General features: G+C 40.6%; 2 protein-coding genes across 2 annotated transcripts; one reads left to right on the forward strand and one right to left on the reverse strand.

Moving 5' to 3' along the window:
- Positions 1-21: 21 nt before the first annotated feature.
- scamp4 (secretory carrier membrane protein 4) lies at positions 22-5,324 on the forward strand. Its single transcript, XM_004068198.5, has 7 exons — positions 22-279; positions 1,019-1,048; positions 1,160-1,288; positions 1,393-1,549; positions 3,061-3,162; positions 3,879-3,996; positions 4,103-5,324. The coding sequence occupies exons 2-7, from the start codon at positions 1,042-1,044 to the stop codon at positions 4,289-4,291; spliced, it is 702 nt and encodes a 233-aa protein (XP_004068246.1). The 5' UTR covers positions 22-279; positions 1,019-1,041; the 3' UTR covers positions 4,292-5,324.
- A 503-nt stretch (positions 5,325-5,827) lies between these two features.
- si:ch211-129c21.1 (semaphorin-4E) lies at positions 5,828-21,530 on the reverse strand. Its single transcript, XM_004068284.5, has 14 exons — positions 21,305-21,530; positions 16,835-17,305; positions 16,447-16,589; positions 14,059-14,121; positions 13,625-13,723; positions 12,315-12,414; positions 11,943-12,056; positions 11,691-11,842; positions 11,434-11,606; positions 11,133-11,289; positions 10,823-11,045; positions 9,673-9,788; positions 8,740-8,959; positions 5,828-7,707 (listed from the first exon to the last, which is right to left on the reverse strand). Exons 2-14 carry the CDS (start codon positions 16,941-16,943, stop codon positions 6,965-6,967), a joined length of 2,412 nt encoding a protein of 803 aa, XP_004068332.2. The 5' UTR covers positions 16,944-17,305; positions 21,305-21,530; the 3' UTR covers positions 5,828-6,964.
- Positions 21,531-22,790: the final 1,260 nt, after the last annotated feature.

Consider the following 22,790-nt stretch of genomic DNA (forward strand, 5'->3'; position numbering starts at 1 on the left):
AGTAACGGCTCCGGGTGGAATGACTGTGGGTGGGTTCGGGGTCATATTACAGTCACGCGTTTCCTGTTTGCTGCCAGGACTACTCTCGGACTTTGTAGTTCTGAACAGCCCAGCCAGAACGTTAAGAAGCCAGAAACACACACCAGGAACTACAAAGGGTAAACCGTGACGCGCAGTCGCAGTACGTTTGAAAGGGGAGGATCGAAAAAGCGCATCCTGAATGATTTCTGGATCCCTGAAGTTGTCGACGGAAGCGTGAGGAGATAAGAAGTTCTTTCGGTACATAACGTAATTTCTTTATACTTTACGTTGACTTAGGCTGCTTCTTCTTTGTGTCATTATTTATTTTTACAAACGCTGACAATTAGAAAAATAACCAAAGGCAGAGAAAGAAAGACGGCTTAGTTACTACGAGCTGTAAGGACTGCGCCTACGATCTAGGCTACAACTAGGATTTTCAAAGCGTAAAATAAGCCCAAATGACCAAAAATGTTGTGTTTATGCGTTTTGTACACACCTACACAAACTACACAAACCGTTATACACACAAACTTCCATTGAAACGGTTTGTGTAGTTAATTGAAGTCACTCCTGTCTGTGCATGTCGTTGAAGGCCACTATTAGGTAGGATGACAAACGGATCCATAAATACAAAAAGTTGTGCACAAATGAACACTTTGTGTTTTCGGGACTTGATTTATATGCCTGTGACCCCGTGACGTATTTTTGACATTTTATATTCAAAACAAAGGCGCATTATACTGTATTCAAATCACAAGTTAAACGTAAAACCAAATGTAATTTAGATTTTTCTGCAAAGTGTGTCCTTATGAATACGTTTCATTTTGACAGAGTCCTCACCCCATACACGCAAAAGTATGTTGTGTGTAGCAACCTAATCTATGCACAAAGCATGTGTTCACCTTCAAAAGAATTAGTTTTGTTTTTTGTCTCCAATTATGTCTGAGTATAAACTGATAATGTGTATGTTATTTTCTTGTTCTTTATTTATTTTTAGGAATTAAGAAGCAGGATTTCAATATGACAGGTTTGAATACTTTCGTTGTCCATCTTTGGTTGTGATTTTTAGACACATTCAAGTTCAAAATGTAAAACAAAAACAAAATATGTGCTGACGAAACTTTGCATCCCTTTTTAGAAAGAGCCAATAACTTTCCTCCCCTGCCAAAGTTTCTAAGAATAAAACCATGTTTCTATCAGAAGATTGATGAAGAAATTCCTGCTCAGTACCAGCAACTGGTGCGCAGAGTGTTCATGCTGTGGATAAGTAAGTTATTAGTGAAATCTTTGGAACAGCGTTGTCATGTTAAGGAGTCTCTCACTTCTCCTTTTCTTTTTTGTCTTTCCTCAATTCGTTTCCTCCCTCTGCAGTGTATTCAGGGACGCTTTTCCTCAACGTGATTTCATGCATCGCTTGGTGGGCAGGAGGTGGAGGGCCCACTAACTTTGGCTTCTCCTTGCTTTGGCTCATCCTCTTCAGCCCCTGTAGTTACGCCTGCTGGTTCCGACCTCTCTACAAAGCTTTCAGGTTAGTTCTGATACAGGCTAACAGATGAAGGACTTCCAATTGTTTGCTTAATAGAGTAACTGGATTTCTTTGTATACACAGCAGTGACTCAGAGACCCACTCCAATAATAATGGTGTTTTTAACAAGTTCTTGTGGCATTTTTCTCGTGACGGAGGACATGTATAAAGAAAATTAAGACTAAAATTGAATTTCTGAGTATTTATTTATTCAAATTGTTTTGCATTGGGGGCAGATGCAAAAAATGCTGTTTGAAAAAGACGGTATTTGTTACATGTGAAATGCGCTGGGGGGGCCGCAGGGTCTCTGCTCTGCTCCATTCTGATGCATCCACCTGGAGACAAACAGATCCATGTAGTTCTTTTTTTTCCTCGTCTGAGCTGGAATCTGGATCAAAACTGTACATCTGGATACATCTGATATCGCTCGCCGTTTTTGTTGCACCGATAATGTTAGGTGGGGGGTGTGAGGGGCTGTAAGCTAGCGGGTAGAGAGGTGGGTGACAGGAAGTGGGGCTGGGCTTACTCCATGCCAACTGCCCACACACTCAGACGTGAATTTCTAATGAACTCCTGCTGCTCTGCAGGAATTAAGTCAGAGGAAACAAAAAAGCCTTTTTTTTGGGCTAAAAACAGCATAATCATAATAAAAAGACTCCTGGAAATGCTTTTCCGATAAACCAAAAGATGATCAGACACAAATCTACCAACTGTTATGAACATAACATTAAACGGAATGATTGTAATTAGCCGGGAAAGCTGAAATGCCGCAGAAGTCATTTGTTTACTGTAAATAGATGGGACTTATACAAGATAACCTTGGTATATAATCAAAAATAATAATAAATAGTCTAGAACAACGTGTGACTGTAAGCGATTAACCTTCTGAAGCGTTTAACTGCGTTGTCCGTTTAATATAAGTTCACTACATCCTGTTGCAACCTTAGATCCCGTGTTTGCCCAGAACCGGTTTGTTTTCCTGAATCGATCCAACAAAAGCATTAAACAAACAAGTTTTTAGTTGTTTTCTTTATGCTACAAGATGTCGTGTAAATGTGTTAAGACCCTTGTTTTCTGTGCTTCCTTTGGTTCAAGGGCTCCGTGTCCTTCTGTGCGAGGAAAATAAACATTCATTTAATTGTAGAGCATGGTGTAGAGAGGTTAATGATTTGTGACTGATTTACTCCCTCTGGGTCAGGGTGGAGGCTTTTTTCTTGTCGGTGTAAAAGTTAGATTATTTTGGAATTCCAAGCCCCGTCCCTGCAGGGCGCCACCGTAAGGAAGTGGTGTTTTATTTATGTATTTATTTATCAGCACTGAGTCTTTTCTTATTGAGTCATTTAAAATCAGCATAAAAAGGTGTCTGGTTGAGATGGCATCTCTAACTTATTTTCTGCTTTTGGCCCGCCATGATGAATACAAGACTGAAGCAGTGCACGACAATCTGAGCAGTTTAAAGGATCTTCTGTGGTGTAATTCCTCTGTTTTTCTCTTTGTTTTCATGTGCTGATCAGGGCGGACAGCTCCTTCAACTTCATGGCCTTCTTCTTCATCTTTTTCCTCCAGTGTGTGTTGGCAATTATTCAGACTTTAGGTATCTCTGGCTGGGGAACGTGGTAAGTTTAAGAAAAAAATGTAATTTATAATTCCTTGCATATTTTTTGAATCAAAGAATCTTTTTTTTTACATTCATTAAATAACAGAACAACATTCTCCAGTAGTTCACTTCCACTTATGTGGCTGGTTAGCATTTTCCTGCCTGCTTCGTTGTACCGTCATTCTTTTATTGTTTACAATAAACTTTAAAAAGGAGGAACAATGCATGTCAACCCGGCTAATGCTAAACACAAATTCAAAAATGCATTTCATTTGAGCAAATCTCAAATGTTGAGAGGGCTGTTGTCAAAACTGCAAAAGTTTATCTTTGAAGGGTGTTAAATGATCAACAACTAATAAATTGTATAACTTCTATAAATGGGACTTTTTTATGGTTTGTTGGATCTATTTTGTCGTTTGTGTATTTTTCCAGACGACTTGCTCTTCCCTGGGTCTGTATTTTACTTATTTCCTCTGGCTCTGATGCTTCGACCGCAGAGTCCGATTATTATTAAAAGCTGCGATAAGTGTCTTAACTGAACACATGTTTGCAATAACCCTCCCACTGACTGTTTTTTAAAGGTGCCATGTTTAGCCAGCTGACTGTTCCTCCCCTTAGCATCTTGGCCTGAGTCATTTTAAATATCTGATCATGTTTGTATTAAAGTCACTTGAGTGTGCTGTCGGATGCACTAACCCATGCCACCTCCATTTCACTCTCACCCACACATCAAAGCGGCTGGATTGCCACAGTGATGTTTTTCAGCACCAATGTGGGCTCCGCTGTAGTGATGCTTATCACGACTCTGCTCTTCACTCTGGTGACTCTTTTAATGGTATTTGTTCTCATCAAGGTTAGTAAAACACGAAAGGACCAAAAGCCCTGGCGCTTGAGTGCATCTTTACTCGTGTGATTGCATCCCAATGACACCTAACGAGCTGAGTGCTTTCCTGCTGCAGGTGCACAGACTGTACCGCGGCGGCGGCGGCAGCCTGGAGCGCGCTCAGGAAGAGTGGAGCACTGGTCTGTGGAAAAATGCTCCAGTGAGGGAAGCTGGACTCAATGCTGCTGCTCACACAGCACAAGGCCCCAGTTTGCCCGAGTACCCCGCTGCCGTGCCGAGTTACCCTAACAACAGCAACTGGTAATGCCTGACAATCACCCCTAGATGGCGACAGGTGATCTGCCATTTCCCCTGTGCTTGGAGAAGCAGCAGTGGGTGCGTCTTAAATCAGAGGAAAGGAGAACTAAAGAAGTTATGGCAGGTTTGCTTCCAGAGTTCATTTGAAGAAAAAAAAAAAAAAAAAGTGCCATTCCATTTAAACTTTGTTTACAAAAAGTTCGTAAGAACAGATGAGGATGGTTCTCTCTGGTTAAAGAACAGATTAATTTTGGAAGGTTTTATGTTTTTCAGATAATTAATTGGAATTTCAAATAGAAGAGTGAACCATTACATATGTGTATAGAGCATGTGCCTTATGGAAGTCAAAAGTGCTGAATTCTAGGTGTGTTCATGAATTTTTTTTTAAACCACCTACTGCTATGCTGCAACTGTTTGCTTCTGTTCCAACTTTGTTTTTGATATTTCTTTCTCAATTCCCACCTGCAGCTCACCTATATGTTTTAATATGTCCCCATACATCATGCATGTGAAAAATGTCTTGCCTTAACAAATGCAGCTTTTTTTTGGTGAAATTAGATATATGCTTCAGTGAAGCAACTCTTCTTTATTTTACTGATGTGCCAAAAAACACACCTCTTTCTATTTTGATACTGGAGCAGGTCACACCCAAAGTAGACGGCGTGCTTTAGTCTCAGCTTGAGTTTTTACCGTTTTATTTTTTCTGGAGCCTCCTGCTTGGCTTTGAGAAGTCTGAGCCGGGCTGAGAAATCACCACATCGACTGTTCTTGGTGTCATTACTATCTCTGCATGTACGTTTTTCTTTTTTTTCTTTTCTTATGTGGGGCACGACTCGCCTGTCAAAGCTTGTGAGGTTTAAACCCGGACTAAGAGAAAAAGAAATATTCACTACCCTTTATCTTGTTACTAAAGTGTCTTTTGTGGCCGACTGCCAAATTTAAAATCACGTTTTTTCTGTAATTTTGCCAGTGACACTAACTGATACTAATGTGACATTTAAATATTGCAAGATTTCAATAAAACATTGTTGTTCACATCACCTTTGTGTTGCGTGATTTATGATGTTGAAGTGAGAGAATTTATCCAACAAGGAGCTTTTGGTTAGAATTGTATCCAATAGTTTTCTGCCAGTAAAAGCATTATACTTTTTAGTGCACGTGTAATTAAGACTTTTATCTTTTTCCTTTATAACACCTCACTACAGCTTAATAGAGATCAGTCATCTAGGGGGAAAAAGCGACTCTTAAGAGCTAAGACAGCGAATTTTGTACATGTGGGTTGAAAGAATTTGATTTTATTCAAAAGAACAGTTAAACTTTGATAGTTTAAATCTTTTTGTGTTCTCTCCCATAACTTTGTTTAAAAAAAAGGGGCATATTTGAAACATCAGCTTAAGTTGCTGAACTTTACAGGTGACATTCTTTTAAGAAAATGATTTTTTTTTTAATTGTTTGTAATGATTCAAATAGATACCAGAGCAGAGGTATTGTAGGGTGGTGTTGATGGAAAGGCTTTAAAAGAAAAAAAAAAGTAAAATACAGATTTTCTAGATTCTGCAATGAACTTTCTTAAACAAAAATGGTGAATGGCGTTTACATATATAGTCCTTTAGAAGGCCCAAAGCGCTTTCTGGGTTAGGTCCCATGCGCACACACATTCACACACTGACGGTGGCTCCGCTGCCGAACACATGGCACCAACCTGTAAACGCCAGGAGCAATGAGGTTCAGTGTCTTGCGTTATTCACTTTGGGTGGACAAGGAGGGAGCTGAACCTGCAGTCTTCCAATCAGAGGTTGACCACTCTACCTTTGCACCATGGCCACCCCACCCTTTTACTAAACAAAAATAAGATCATTCGTTTTATCTAATATTAGAAACCATATTAATGATCAGACACCTCAAAAAACTGCAGCATGTTGGAACTCTTGTGAAATGGATATAAATCCATACAGACAACTGAACATAAACTAGCACTTGTATATATAAAAAACCCAACTATTTCTTTATATAAAAAACATTGTTTTAAAGTTGTAAATGTGCTGAGATTTTCAGCAAATTCAATGAAATGTACATTCTCCAAATAATCTACATTCAAATGAGCCTTTAGGAAAAAAAAATACCGTAAATTCACGTCTGAAATGAACCCGTGTACCTTGCCAAAAAGTGCCATGGTTACATGTTAACCCCAGATAACATTTAAGAAGAGTTGCAGTTGTTTTTTTTTTTTTCAAACACAATCAATAGATGGTATTATTGGAGTGTGTTCACGTGTGTGCAGCAAATCAGTGCCTGACAGCACAGGTATCAACAGCTATCAGGAAACACAGCAGCACAGTTGAATCACTGACAGTCAAACTCCAATAGAACCGTTTTGGACAGAAAAAGTCACCTTTTTCAAAGGGGTCAACGCCCTGCTAGTTTGTGTGCTTGTTTTTTTGTCTTTACAAGATGTAAAAAAATAAATAAATAAACATATTGCAGAAATTGAACCCAAAGTTGTAAAAACGAGCTTTAAAAAACATAATAAAGCCCACTATGGTGTTCTCACAAAGAACATGAGCCCCTTTAAGAGGAAATTATTGGTAATGTAAATAGTAGTCTATTATGAATAATTTCATTATAGACTTAGCAGTAAGAAGAACCTTCTGAAGAAACCCCTCAGCCTGTGCCTCAGTAGTCAAATCTCGGACTCGTCGCATATATATCCCAAACCATCCAAGCCTGAAATGTTGGCCAAGTGGTTGTCCCCGTTCACTTTGAAGTCCACACAAGAGTGATTGTTGTTGGCAATGACGGCTCCTGCCTTTGGCTCCAGGAGCTTTGTCTCTGAAGTTTTGTTCTGGCTGTGTATATACTCCCCCGACGGCCTTCTCCCCTCTCCACCACCGAGGGTTTGCACAATTCTCAGACACCTCAAGTGTTTTCGACCCCAGAACCAAAAAATGGCCCCAAAAAGGCAGAGACAAAGCAAGGACAGCAGACCAACAGCCACCTCCAGGTGACTCACTCTGCCATTGTCTTTTCGGTTCTCAGGGAGTAACGGGCTTGGCATCACTTCCTCTGTCTTTGTTGTCAGGGTGTTGGTGTGAGTGTAGTCTGAATATTTTATCATTGTGGTCCCTGGAGTGGAAACGGCGACCACTGGGGGGGCAGGGGGAGTCTTAACGCTATAAAGAGCAATGGTCCTGCTGAACGTTCTGCTGCCTATCTGCTCTACGGAGTCACAGGTGTACAGGCCGGCATCCGACTCAGAGGCATTCAGGATGAGGAGGCCTCCGCTGTAGATGTAGTATTTGTTGTTGGCCTCTAGTGTTTGGTCAGAAAATTGCCAGTGGGCCTGTGCCAGGTTGGAGTGAAGCCTGCAAGGCAGCTGGATGTTGTTCCCAGGAACTAGGTGAAAGTCCACAGCTTCTACGGGATCTTCAAACCAAACAAAAGAGTAATCACACAAAGATATAAAGATACAAAAGGGGTTTATACAAATATACACCCTGTTAGTTTGAATATCCATAAACCCCTATTGTAACAGTAAAACAAGATGTCCAAAACAAAAGGGCATTCAGCTCTGATCTGCTTGCTCAGCTGTTGGACAGGACAAGTAAAAAATAAAATAAAAAGAAAATCACCCAAAGACCTACTCTGTTTTGCTCAAAAACTACTTTTTACTTGTGAGTTACCCACCTACACCTATGTGGGGCGTTGACCCGCATGGATGCTGTGAGTTTTTGGATCATAGATAAAAGCAGCAGCATCTTAAGGGGAGCGCTGGTGTGTGTTGAGGTTCATGCGGCCACCTTGAGAGACTTCATGAAAATAGAACCTACGACTGTGGTGCATTTGGTAAGTGTACTGTGAAGTATTTATAAAGTTAAGTGGCAGACCCTTAAGACGTACTAGTGATGCTGTATTAGTATGACGCTGAAATCAAATAATTTTCTTCAGTAAAGTGCGAGCACTGGCCTTACAGACTTACTTACTGACCGCATGCGAATGCTGCGCAGACTGGGTGTGCAGGTGATTCCTATGCACCTGTAGGATTACCACACAATCTACGTTCTGAATGCTTAATTTCCACATTTCTAACAGTCAGACTGCATGCAGGAAACACACACTTATGATGGAAACAGCACTTACAGCCCCTTTGTGCAGTGTGTAGGATTGGGGGGGATAAAAATCTGTAAGAAATGCCTGTGTCTTACCAACTTCCCCCTTACTTTACCCCTATTATTTTGTATAAATGTTCAAAACGACCTGTCAACCACAGCATGCCCGTAAAAAAATGCAAATTTTCCCTCTTGGTGCTGGCAGAGCGGCCTACGACTTTAATATTTTGTGCGGACCACCTGCGTTCAAGTTTGTCCATTTTTCACCTGGCGACAGCCCATATCCACCCATAAGGGGAGTTGTCACTTAAGCTTTATGGATTTCATGAAAAAATGCAAATGAGCCCACCTGGTGCAGGACATTCCGACACGTCTCCCTCCTCCAGACTCTGCACCATATTCTTGGAGGAGGAAGACAAGCTGTGGACCCGGGAGCACTGCTCAGAGGAGGTATCCCAGGCACAGTAGGGATCCCTGGAAAGGACGCAGTCCACACAACTCTCGTAGCGACCACAGTTACTGACTGGCATCTGGATGACACTGCTGTCTGAGCCCGCATACAGTTGGCCCTGTAATCAAATAACATCTTTAGCAAAAATGATGCTTTGATGTTTAGACTTCAATTTAAAATCAGACGAAAACCCAACCATGACTGAAGGGATAAAAAATGTTGGTGACTTGTAACGACAGACACAGCAACTCCACTAAATGTCTTCAATTTACATAAAAACTTCTTCTGGGAGAATTCAAATATTAACTTCTTTGGCAAGTCCTGCTGGTACAGGTTTTGTGTTTCTGAAATGCATCCAGTGCAAACTGAAGTTTTGCTGCAGATGGAGCAAGACTGTTATAATTACCATACACTACCTTTGGGCAGCAGTGCCTAAATGTGTCCAGGCTTTTGATTTGACAATTAACACCTGACCCGTTAATACATCCACTGGCTGAACAATAAACTCTACCATGTAATAAAAACAGAGAGGAGGATCATGGGAATGAACTTAAACAAAACTGATCCCCCTTTGATCCAGCATTTGTAGATAACACTCCAGGATCCAAATGATATCCTAGAACCCCAGAGATCCCTAGCCTGAGAATACCAGTTGGATTTGCTGTTTTTTCTAAACACTTTTCTATAAGCGCAAACTGGGTGTCTTAACATCTAGGCCCACAGCATGATTTCTAATGTGTACTCAAAGATGCACTAACATTTTATGGCACAGTATTGGAACGTATTGGAGCCCGAGTGCCCAGAGGCTACTGATAGTTATTCGGTGAATACCTTGCTAGATGAGAGACGCAGGATGCCGACAGGCTCAGGGCTTTCGAGCACTTGAATCTCCTCAATGATTAACATCTCTCCAGCGTAGTTGACAGCTTTCTGGATAAATCCATTTTCTGATGTGGAGACCAAAAAGAATGCACAAAATGAGAACCACACAGACAACCTTACAGTTCTCATGTGTATTAAATGTTTTGACACCAGAGTAAAAAGTTTTGATTTTTTAGACAGATGATGTACCAGTAATAGTTTAGCAACAGCTTTGCTCAGTTTAAGTTCTTAGTGTGGCATAAAGTGTCAAGTTTTTTTTTGTTAGCTTCATCGTATGCTTTTCTGCGTTTAATGCCTTAGTCACAACTGCCCCTACAGGTGGATATGGGCTTTCTGGGAGGGAAAATGGTCACATTTGCACGGGGCCCACAGGAAATATCAAATTCATAAACCACTCTGTGGGGCGAATATGTTCATGCACATTTTTTCTATTAGCATGCTGCAGGCGACAGGTCATGGTGGACGCTTAAACAACAAATAGGGGTAAGTAAGGGTGAAGTAGGTGAGACGCAGGCGTGTGATAAAGATTTTTTTTATTTTTTTAATCCCCCTGAAACCTGTGCACTAACTGCAGTAGTGCTTTTCAATTAATGAGTGCACGCCCTTTGCGTACTCTGAGCTTGCAGCACGACTGTTGTGAATCAGGAAATTAGACAACCAGAGGGTAGTTTCTGTGTTCATCCTATGGAGTCCTACAGGCACAAGTGTATCACGTTCACACCCGTGCTGTTATTAAGTCGCCAGTGCTTGCAACTTACTAATTAGTAGAGTGGAGCGTAAGGGCATTACATGACAGCATCACCTGTACGTCAAAAGTCTTTGTAACTTACATTATCACCAATACTTCACAATACATTTACCACAAGCATGACAATGGTACGTTCCATTTTCATGACATCCCTTAGTGGGGTTACATGAGTCTCAAGGGAACTGCAAGACACACTTGCACTCTCTTGAAGATGTGATTCCTCCTCTACGACTCTCCAAGGGCCCAGACAACCCAAAAACCCTTAGCAACTGTACGGGCCACCCCTCGTACGTCAGCATGTGACTAAGGCATACATCGGAGCTAAGCAATGTAATGTTAATGCATTTTTACCAGTGCCAATGAACATGACATGATACGTCTGTTGGTTCAGTGCAGTCACGCTGTCCACCACAATCCGGGTCAGCAAAGGTCCCTTCTTCAGCAGAAGCGGTCTGCCCGTCACTGGACTGACGGCGTCGTCCATCAGGGGTCGGTCCCTGACAAACTGCAGGGTTTTGTCTGGAAGCTGCCGCGACTCATTCACCCCCATTTTACGCGCCACATTGTTGATGCACTGAAATGTATGACAGCAGTTTAGATTTAAATAAACCTTTCAGTGTCTCATGTTTAGCTATGTTGAGAACAAACTCTCTAAACCCACCGCTCCTGGTCTTGGGACTGGCACCTCCCCAGTGTACATCACCCACTTGTCCTGAGATGACTCCACAGCGGCACGGGTCTTAAACTTTCCCTCATTGAAAATGTTTCTAATATCAGAAATGCTGTACGCACACACTGCAGACACCTGAGACAGGCCTCTGGAAGCATAGCAACACAGGTTTATAGTTAAGCAAACACAAACAAAGGCAAAAACATCTATTTAAAAAGCTGCTGACTCATTATCCCCTTTATCATTTAATGTTAATGTCCACGTCGCCACAGATCTAATAGTAAACACTTACGACTGTGGTGTGAAGATACCATAAAATACACTTTTTCTCCAGTCATTGTGCTTCATCAGGAAAACATCCTGGACAATAAGGGGCAGGCTGGGTTCAGGGAGAGAACAATCCAGACGAGCTTTCAGGAACGACGTCCATTTCCTCTGCAGCGTCCGCTGGCCGCCCATGTCTCCCTACACTCAAAACACACGTTGATTAACACATGTTTCCCCAAAACCCCACATACAGGGGTTTAAATCTGTTACTTTTAATCATACCTTGCAGACACGAGCCACCCGTGACACTTTGACTTTAGTGTAAAAGTCATATTCCACAGCGTTCTCACTGAAGATGAAATACACTTTGTCGTCATCGCCGTCAGGACTGTCAAGACTCTCGCCAACAATGTCCATGAAGACGAAGTTTGGCTCTGAAATAGCAAAACATAAGAAAAAAAGAAAGAAACCATCACAAAAGTGTGGAGCTGCATGATATTTAAAAAGGTCTATTTTTGCAGAAGAGGAACTCACCATTGAGCCAGAAATATTTAAAGTCACTGCGAAGAGCTGCTGAGCTGGAGCTACGCAGAATCACAGGCTCAGAGCCCAAGAAATTGATGGATGTAGCAGAATACAGGTCACTTCCTGTCAGGGAGGACCAAGAAAGGATTAAACATTCCTGGAAATACATTACTCAGATTTAGTTAAAACAATAAAGCCTTTATGTGCTCACTTATCGACTAAGCAGGTTTGGTTGACTACTTATACTGCTGTAATGATGGAGCAGGTGAGGTTTATCAGGTGATCTCTGTAGTGTATTTGGAATATGGTGAAATGTCCACACAGAGAACATTCAGCGGTTTTCTGCTTTTGTTCTCTTTGGCAACAAAACCAGACACTCACCGACCATGAGGGAGGAGTATCTCTGAAAGGGATCAAAAGGACACTTCCCCTTTCCCTCCTCTGGCTTTCCCTTCAGCAAAAGCTGCCCATTAGCAAATGTCTGTGGGATTTAAGGAGATTAACAGAAAAGTAAGCTGTTGGATCATTCTTGAGCTTAAAACTGAAGTCAGTAATTAATGCAAAAGCTAAACAGTATTGGATTATTTATTCTAGCTGCACTGGACTCAGCTGCATGGAAAGCCTGGGGCTTTAAGGTCTTCTATTAGTCATAGACTGTGCTACATGATACAAGCATGATGCAGCTGTAGTCAGGCTTCCGTTTATTCCACTGCACTACAGCGAATCTCCTGTGTCAGTTCAATTACCCATCTTCTGTGTGATAAGGCTGCACTCTTCCTCTGTGAACCAAGACCAACACGGTTTTCTCCATTTATGGAGCTCTAACTTGTTGTTTGTGGGTTGTTGTTTTTTTTGTTTTTTTTGCATCACATTGTAGCAGCGTTTTAATCTGGGAGCAACATTAATCTCACTCCAAAAACCATCCACTTGCAACCTGGAAAACAAATCCAGATGCCGTCTCATTTCATTGGAGGAACTGCCAGAAGTGGTTCTTTGTGATTTCTTAGAAGTATTTTTTTAATGCAGTTTGAATATTCAGATCTATCCATCTCCATACCCAAATATTGTAATGTAAATGTTTTTTTTGGTCAGTAAAAATATTAAAAGAAGTCAGTTGCCTGTTCTGACACAAAAAGTTGTTTTAAGGTTTTGCAGATGCAGGTAAAAATAGTTAAAGTAGACAAACAAGCATTTCAAGATGTACAAAAACGTTTTCCAAACTAAAGTAAGAAACAACACATATAATCTTGGGAACACATAAAAGGTAAAGGGACCTAATAGTTTTATATAAACATTAATATTAGACCATAACTCACACATTTAACAGAGGGGAGAGGTTCTACACAGACGAATAAATTCAGAGACATATTTGTCTAATGAATATTTGAACATTTAACTCAAGTAACAAAGACAAGTAAGGTGATGGATTTTGTGTGCGATTGTTTTTTTTAAATAATTATACAAATTAAGTCAGTTGTCTTGTTTTTAAGTTATCTATTTTCGATTAGTGTTAGCATGAATTGGAGTGTACCAAAGTTCATATGTTCATATATGTATAAAAATAAATAAACTGTGTTTTATTGAACTCCTGGCTTTACCAAAAAGACGCAAAACCAACTTTTTGAAATTTAATGAAAACAATTTTTTATTTCTATGAAGAATAAAAAAGGAAAATAAATTGACACACTCACCAAATAATCACAGACTGGACTAAAAGCATATGTGCCACAAACGTAAATTGTAGTGTCATTTATGGTGTGCAGGGTTCGAATGTAGTTACGGCATTCCACCTGCAATGTGATCCAGCAGAGAGAACGCCAAGGTCAGAGTTTTGTTAGCTTAGTCCCAAAAACACAAACATACCACACACGTACAATGACAGCACACACTGCCAAACACTGAGCAGTGGGCCTAAAGGTCAAGGGTGCTTTTTCTTCTCATGCCTTTATTTGAGCATCTACTACGCAGCTTAGCCCTTCAAAGGGATTGCTGTAAAGCCAAAAAAACACAAAAATTCCCAGATAAATTATTTACTGCGAGAAATACACTGTAGGGTCAAACAAAGCATTTTGGGGGTTTACCAGATCCTTTGAGGAGCTGTGGTTATAAAACGGATTACACAAACCTCAGCTTGTTTACCCTTGTAGGTGCAATCCGTCTGCTTCACCTCAGTCACAGGCCAGTATACCTGCAGGAAGAGATTTACAAGAACTATTCAAAAACAGAGTTATGATGATGCAGCCATGCAGAAGTAGTCTGTTCACGCCATCATGACATTTAACAAAGTTAAGAGAAAAACACCTCAACACTAGAAAACTGGTACATCTGCATGTGAATGTTAACATAGCCCTGTGATTTGAAAAATGCTTAAATAGGTTTAAACATGTTTAAATGTGCTTGAATAGTTTAAAATGAATGATGCAAAATAATGTATGTTCTTTGTTGATAAAAAACAACAATTGTTGCATCCATGAATATGGTTATTTACGCTTTTAAAATGTTTTTACTTTTAAAATACAAAACAAAAATGATTTTTTTTAAAAATCAGTTGTCTTTTTTGAACAATATATATAGGGAAACCTACTAATTTATTTTTAAAGATCAATAATAATTGAAAAAATTGAAAAGTTAGATTTTTTTAACCTATTTCTAGGAACATTTTCACAGCCATGTTTTTTTTTCTTCTAACATTCAGTTTTGGCCATGATTAGCCAAATTTAAAAGAGTGCTAAAACAGCTGTTCGGTTATTTTGGACACGACAGGTTTTATGCAAATGCATTACATGGTGATTTGGACTAACGATAGAAAACAACACTGTGATAAACAAGAGCGTTTTGTCATTGGAAGCAGCGACCAATGTTAAAAAATACAAACACTATGGAAATTAATTTGTTGTTGAATACTGCCTTTTTCACATGAAGCAGAGGGTATCTTGTGCTTTGTTTCCTGGTTTTTTTAGGCTAAAGGGGAGGGAAAATGTACCAATGAGAAAAATTCAAACTTTAATTTTTTCAATGGCCAATCCACAAAACTCAGTTTTATATTAAAGGAAAAAAAAGTTGAGTTGTGTTTGTCCATTTTCCCTTACCCTTGTTATTCAGAAGTTTCATCAAACAGCAGCAGTGCCACTAACATTTGTTCCTGCCCACACAACATGAGTATAACTGTAACCACTCTGGTAAGCTCACATAGGTCTGTTAGTTATTTCCAAATGTGTTGCTGGATCAGCTGAAACCAACTTTTAAAAAATATGAGACTGGAATAATTTTTCAGAGGGGAACATGTATTACTTTTTAGAATGAATCGTAAAATAAATTTTTAGCAAACAGCGACCTGCCCCAATGGTGGCCTCTGTCTGGCAGATAATTACATTTAAAGGTAGATAGTTTGTATTATTCTAAAAGCCTTCCTATTGGTCTTTTAATTATGATTATGCAATTTTTTTTAGCAAAAAAAAAAAAAAACGTAGTTTATGCAGAGCGGTAGGATTTAGTCAGAAATTTGTTTCTGAGTTGCTGCTGTGTTGCTGACGCTGAGTCGTGTCAGAAGCAACCCTGCAGCCCTTCCTCTCTCTGTTCACACTCTCTCCAGCTAGCTTACAGTACCTGACACTCCCAACCTAACATTACAGGTCCAACAAAGAATGGTGAGCAATGTCGGCGCTATCTCACCATGCAGTTTGGAGCCAGATAAAAGCTCAAACGAGGAAAACGAAGACGTACATGAAGCTTTTTGTCTGCAAGTGGAAGCATCAGAATGGAGCGGAGCAGGGAAGTTGTGGCCTGCCGACTCTAGACTCAACGTCAAAAATACAAGCTTTTTCCAACTGCTTTTTTTCCCTCTGCTCCTCATTCACAACGATTTCAAAAAGAAATTCTCAGAAATGCAATATAACAAATAATTTTCATTATATATGTCCTCCATCATCACAAAAATTCCACGAGAACATGTTAAAAATGCCAAAAACATATTTATTAGAGTAGATCTTTAAGGGGTGGATCAAGGTTTTAGTTTTTGGACCTTTGCTGATTTGCATTTATATAAATGTCTCACGATTTTGTTTATTGTAGTTACTTTCCTGCCAAGTGGTAAAAAGTCTATGAATAAATAGTTGCATTTTGTCATATGTGTTTTTGGTTTGCTGGACCAAAAAAAATGCTTTTTGTTTTTTTATGAAATTCGTCCAGTTTTTCATTGGACAATCATTATGTCCACTTAAAATGCTAAGTTTATGAATGAAAATAAGTCTAAGGTTGTAAAGGAAAGCATAATATTTATATTTTTTCTTTTGGTTTTCTTGTGTAAGAGAAAGTTTAATTACTTTAAGATTAAAAAATGTATATTTTTGAGTATTATCCCCCTAGCAAAACTCCTTTTGAATTTAAGGAAAGTTCCAATTTTAAGACAAAAAGAGTAAATGATTACCGAATAAAATTATTTGACTGCAGGAAAACAACTACATTTTAGAAAGAACATTGAATCTTTTTGATAGGACTACTGACAGTTGCTTACCCAAGATTTTTTGGTAGAAATGTTGTTGATATCCAGAGCAAAGATGGCCTCTCTTGCCCCGATGAGCACCACACCCAGGTCATCTCTGAGCTGCATGGTTGTGTAGTTAAAGATGTTGTCTTCTCTGAACACCTTCAGATCATCTGCCCAGAAAAATCTGCATTACCGCTACGCTCACTCAAGCTCAAAACCATCTTCAGCCAAATGCTCCCACAGCCAAAAACAGCAAAATGCAAATTTACACCAAAGCAAACGGTTTTCTTTTCAATATACCGTACTTGATCATATAGAACACCCCCCCCCCCCCATACACAAATGCAATGATGCACAGATGTTAAACTATTCAAATGTTAGTGATGTCATATGACGGGAAGACTTTGTGACTTACTGGGATGTAGGATGGTGTTTCTTGGGACACCGTAGTGGTTATGGAGTGCACCACACCAAACACAAAGCATCAATCTACAGACGATGCTGAGAGTCGGCAGAAGAGACATGGCTCAAAGTTCCCGTTTATCGAAGTGGGAGAGCTGTACAGTCCAGCTCTGCCACCAAAGCAACGAAATCAGAGCCTGAACATGTTCCAAAGTCTACATCTGTATGTCGCTCCTTTGATCTCACGGTCCTGCACACATGAATCCTGTTCATCTACGGAGGATTTCCAAAGGGGGTCGGTTCAGGAAGGGTGTCCACTTGAAAAAAGCAGGTGCAGTCTGTTTGGAGGTTGGTGGGTTTCTATGTTGGCGTTACCCTCCAGGGCAGTTCTAATGAGCTGGTGGTGTCTTCTCTGCAAGGAGAAGCTGGAGCCATGTTGCTCAGCTAGTGATGGGGGATTCTGCAGGAGACCATTGTCATGGTTCTGGGAAAGACATGAGAACATCTATGAAATAATCAAAGCAGTAAATAAAATAAAACAGTTGACTCCACTTCAAAGTATGATTTTCTTCAAAGCAAAGAAAATAGGGAGCTTGGTTTCCTTCAACAACTTTTATTATTTTTTTACTGAGTTATTATTCAAGAGTAGCGGCAAGTACAACCTTAACTTTGACAAGTCATTAGAATGAATCTTGCAGAGTAAACTAAATCTGGCGTGCCATGTTTTCCAGCAACCCCCACTACCTCTTCCTCCCCCACTCCCCCAGTATTTTCCTGTCCTCCTCCCTGATAAGAGCCTGCTTCCTCTGGGCTCAGCGGGGTTTGCACAGCAGAGGGGGATCAGCTCAGGTTTGGGCATGCATTCACGTCACGGTCATTCCTCGCTTTAGTGACTCAAGAGGAATTGTTACCACATCTTTGGTTTCTGTTGTGCCTATCTGAGCAGTGGGAGCTCATTCAAAATTCATCAAGGTTCTTAATCCCAGTGCAACACGCAAACTTACTCTAGAACACACTCACATAGTGAGAGCATAAACCTTTTGGGGGGACACGGTGAGCTCAGAAGCAGCCGCAAAATGCGGGCTACTTTGTAGCGGTTTCTTTCTTCTTTTTTAGATTTTAGCTCCCAGAGAAAATTCCACAGCTAAATTTATAGAGATGCCTTCTTTGAAAAACACCGCAGCATCCTCCACTGTTGACATAAAAAGAAGGATCGACTCCTCCAGAGGCACTCCTTCCTCCTCTGCCTGAAAATGTCACTTTTGAGACTGTTGTTTGGCATCCAAGTGGCACACTTTCACTTTGTTGTCAGTTGACAGAACAGGACAAGCTGCTGCACTCACATGCCGCAGTCTGTTGCTGCTGGCAAGTTTAGCACCACAGTTGAATGCAATAACTGCTAAATGTTTTTGACATCCATGCTTGCAGAGCGCGGACAGACGAGCTTAGCTGCAACAACAGACACGAACATATCATCATCCATCTTTTCTTCTGCACTGTTTACTCAAGATGACGCGTGAAACAGGTTCAAGAGCAGCATGGAGGCAAACGGATGAACAGAAAGACTGGATCGATATACAGTTACATAAGTTGGGAAATTAACCAAATTAAACTTTTATCATGTTTATCATGTTTTGGACTAGTATGTCCATCAAAGGATTCTTAAGGCCTGCTGCAACAAGCACCAGAGCAAGAGGTCATCCAGTCATCACTGAAAACCTTTAGGACTCCTCTACTTCTTTAGGTAATCTGATCACTATCAGTCAGATGATGCTCTAGCAGATCATGTTTGCTTATCAGATTTCTTAAATATCCCAGTCCTTTTTTAGTTCTTTTCAGGTATGCTAGTGCAATAAAAAAAAGTGTAAAACTAAGACTGTTTTCTTATGAGATTGACTCCTTGAATTATTGAATCCTTGAAACCTTAATTTAGCCAAAAGGCTATTTTTCATCTGGACAAGTGGTAAACGTGTCTACCTAAAAACAAAGTATAATTAACAACAACACAAAATCAACATAAAATATAAACCTGAATTAGATGTATAAATACTGTTAAAGGGCAAAATACAATGTATTATAATAGAAACAATATTGTTTCTCTGTTTTTATCTGTTGTATCAAGCTTAAAGATATTTTAAAAGAACATAAATCAAGGAAAAAGTTGCCTCAAATATAAACCCATCCAGATCTGAGTCTCTGATCCTCTTTTGATTATTTCATCTTTTTTGTTGAACCATGTGACTTAATTAGGATCTTCTTTTTTTAGTTGGACATTTCAAAATTTTAAAGAAGAATCCACCATAGCACTGTTGACCCTTAACCCACAGACCACAGCACTGCAGCGACTTAACAGCTTACAGCATTAACATCTTTAGACCAGTGTGGGAGGGTTATTAATATCAGTTATATGATCACCACCACACCTACAGTATTTTAGTCCCAGTCAGATATTAACAACGTATTGCATGTTTAACAAACACTCTTGTATTAATGTGTGACTGATTTATGAATATACGGGAGCTCTGCAGAGCTCCTTATCTGAAACAGGAATGTTTGCATTTCTTGTCGATGCTTAAACATGACCTTTGGGATTTTCTCTTACAGGAAATTGGTGAAATTTCTGAGAGTCAGGTTTGTGTGTGGCAGGTTTGAAATCTGTTTTTTTGGAGAATCGGATTTGATTCTAGTACAGCCAGCCAAACCTGCAGCGGTAGCTGTCATTAAACACACAGCAGTTCTCAATCACTTCTCTTTAGCTAAGGTCCTAATGGAGGATTTTCTTTAAAAAGTTGCTTTTTTTATTATTTACTTCTCATTTGAGGCTACAGTGAGTCACTATCAGGAATGATAATCAGTGGTTTTTTATTTCTTCTTTTTTTTTGTGGCTAATCTAGCAACACAGCATGAACTGCAGATGAACCAGCAGTTAAAGAGGCTCTGCAGCTGTATGTTCTACCACTTTAAGAATATTTATAGCCAGGTCAGGAGCCTCTACAATATCTACAAAGTGAAAAACAACGAGAGGCCATGTAAAGGTCCATGCATGTTTATCTAAAGCATGGACTATCACACTTATGTTGTGCACCTCAGCCACAACACCACAAGAAAAAGTGTTGCAGTGTAACAGGCTCAACATCCAGAAACTGACATCCTTGTGTGTTCGGCTGCTGCGGGTGAGGCTGTAACTGATTCACCGGCTCAGCTGACTAACTGATCCACAGCTCTGGGGCTGGCTTGCTCGCTGGAACTTCGTTTTTTCTGCCTGTCACTCGGTGGCACGGCTGGCGGCCTGACGCTGCAGCCCACCAGCTGGCGTGCTGGCTCTCTCACAGTATTCCATCTCGGAGGGAACCAAACAGGAAACCTGTTGTGGGAGGGTGTTCACCTCTGACACCCCTCTATGTCACAGAGTCCGTTGTGAAAAGATATCTGGAAAATACAGCCTGGGACAGCACCTGGTTATACAACATCAGACTGCCAACAAAATGACAGCTAAATAAAAGCTTGTATTTTGATGTTCATGGGAGAGGCCGTCTGTGTGACGTGTTCCAGCATGCTGGGACATGTACCGTTTAAGTCACCAGACAACAAACGAGTACAGCAACCTGTTTCTTTGGGTCCTCCGCTCCTGACAATTTGTCATTAATGAGAAAAGTCTAACCCACTGCCAGGCAAGTCTCAGCAGGACAACAGCAGGAAGAGAAAAAAAAAACTGGTGTTGATGAACTTTTTCTTTAAAGACATTTAAAACTGAGCTGTATTCTGATTAGAAATGTCAGTACTGAAATTGTATTTAAAATGTAAAAAACGATGCTACTTCAGTGTCATGATGCGGCATGATAAGAGATCTTATACTAACTTTGTCTTCCATCACTCTTCAGCAGCAGTTTTTATGCAATCTTGAGAAAAAAACCAAACCCCGAGCTGTGACCACAACATGAGAGTGTAACATCTGAGGAGCTCCTCTGCTGTGTGAGCTGCAGTGACAAACCCTGCGGTTGGTCTATAATTGTGGGCTCAGACGCACAGGTGTGTGTGTGTGTGCGCTTCATTTTGCATTTTGGTAATTTTCAGAAATGTCTGCGCGCAAAAGGGAGATGCTCGTTTTTGCTTTTTATCAGTAAACATTTGAGGGAAAACAAACAACTAATAAAGACTTTATGAAGTTCGGGGCAGTAAATCAGTGTCGCAACAACTGGGCTGAGTTCAAACAGTTTGGCTGTCCTCCCATAGATCCAGGCGACTGACAACACTCCTTCGTTCGGCTGAAGTTTGAAACCAGATCACCGCGTTTCCAGGCATCCTTACAACTGCTTAGTTCAGCTTCTTGTGGCTATTATTAGATTACTTTATCTCATAATCTTTAAATAAGTCGGGCCATTTGCAGCGTGCAGTCTCTACACCTCTGTCCAGTGCGCACAACCGCAGCACAGGGGACCAAAACGACCACTTTACGCACACGCGCGCTCTCATTCAGACTTACCGGGACTCCACACGAAAGCTCAGCCTCAGCTCCGCTTGTGCTGATTCAGGTACTCCTCTGCTCCACCTGCAAGCTTTCACTTCGCGATTTGGCCCCGAGAGGAGCGCTCGGCGGCAGGCACTGCCCTGTCACGTGACCCCAGGCCGTACCTTTCCTTACAAACAAAACAACCCTTCGCAGCCAATCAGACGGCGCGGAAAACAACCTGCTCCCATGGAACCGGCCTACGACGGAGTTTTAGGGCCACGGTGAGGAAAAAAAATTCTGGCCAACATGACGAGATTAAAGTCGTCATGTCGACTTTAATCTCGTCATGACGAGAAAAAACTCGACACAAAGTTTCGAGAAAAAACTCGTCGTGTCGAGATAAAAGTCGAAATAAAGTTTCGAGATTAAAGTCGCAATATTGCGCGAGAGCAGTGAAGCTGAGTCTTTCAGGAGCATTCAGTGTTATGGCTAATGTTAGAGAGCTAGTGGCTTTGTAGTTAAGAGTTTACAACAGAGTTTAATGGCCACCAAAAAAAAGTAAATTTATTAGGAGATAAAAACTCGTAAATTTACGGGAAAAAGTTCATAGATTAACAAGGAGAAAACACCGAAGTTGTCTGTTTATCGGAGCCTAGCTTGAAGATGAAATATGTGGAGCCTTTTGTGAAGCTTTATTTCCGGATTATAGGTTTAAAACAAAGAGATTTTGAACCTTTTGGCGACTCAAAATGAGATTATTTTCCGTGTAGCAGTCTTTCAGGGGTTCGGTGTCAGTAAAGCGGAGTTTCATCTGTAAAATAAGGAGCTCAGAGACACGTTTGGGTGTAGAGGATCGCTGCAGCCTTTATTCTCCTTTTCATTAGTTCGGTAAAGAGTTATTGAGGCCGGAAGTCCGAATCTGTGAATATCTTTCTAACTTTACCGAACTCTTTTCATTCACATAACCTGAAGTTCATCTGTCACATTACGTCATGAACCTGTCATCAGATCACCAATGCGGAAGTAAACAGTGTTACATACGCCCCCTCCTGCAGATGAAGCGACCCGTTTGATCATTAAAAAACAAAGATGAATGAAAATAGTCTGTTATATTAGCATTACAACGTTGAAAAAGGCAAAAAGTGCTTCTCCTCCTCAGACAGAAGCATCACACAAACATAGAGATCTGGTCTTTGGTGGAGGAAGAAAGGATTCAAGCAAACAGCTGCAGGGACACCCGATGGCTTCATGTTCATCGGGCTGCAGTGATCCTGCAAACCAACCATCAATAAATAAAACTTTAATAACTTGTGAATCAATCAAATGAGCCTCCAGACATTTGGAACGTTATCAATTAACATTCAGCTCACCTGTTCAGCTACGTTTAGTCGGTCTGCTCTGCTGCTGCACGGCGATCACCTGCTGCTCTGCATGCTCACTTCCACAATAATCTCGTAAATTTACGATTTTTTTTCTCTCGCGCGCAACATTGCGACTTTAATCTCGAAACTTTATTTCA

Source organism: Oryzias latipes, chromosome 4 (genome assembly GCF_053564925.1).
Source record: "Oryzias latipes strain Hd-rR chromosome 4, Olatipes_Hd-rR_3.1".
Lineage (NCBI taxonomy): Eukaryota > Metazoa > Chordata > Actinopteri > Beloniformes > Adrianichthyidae > Oryzias > Oryzias latipes.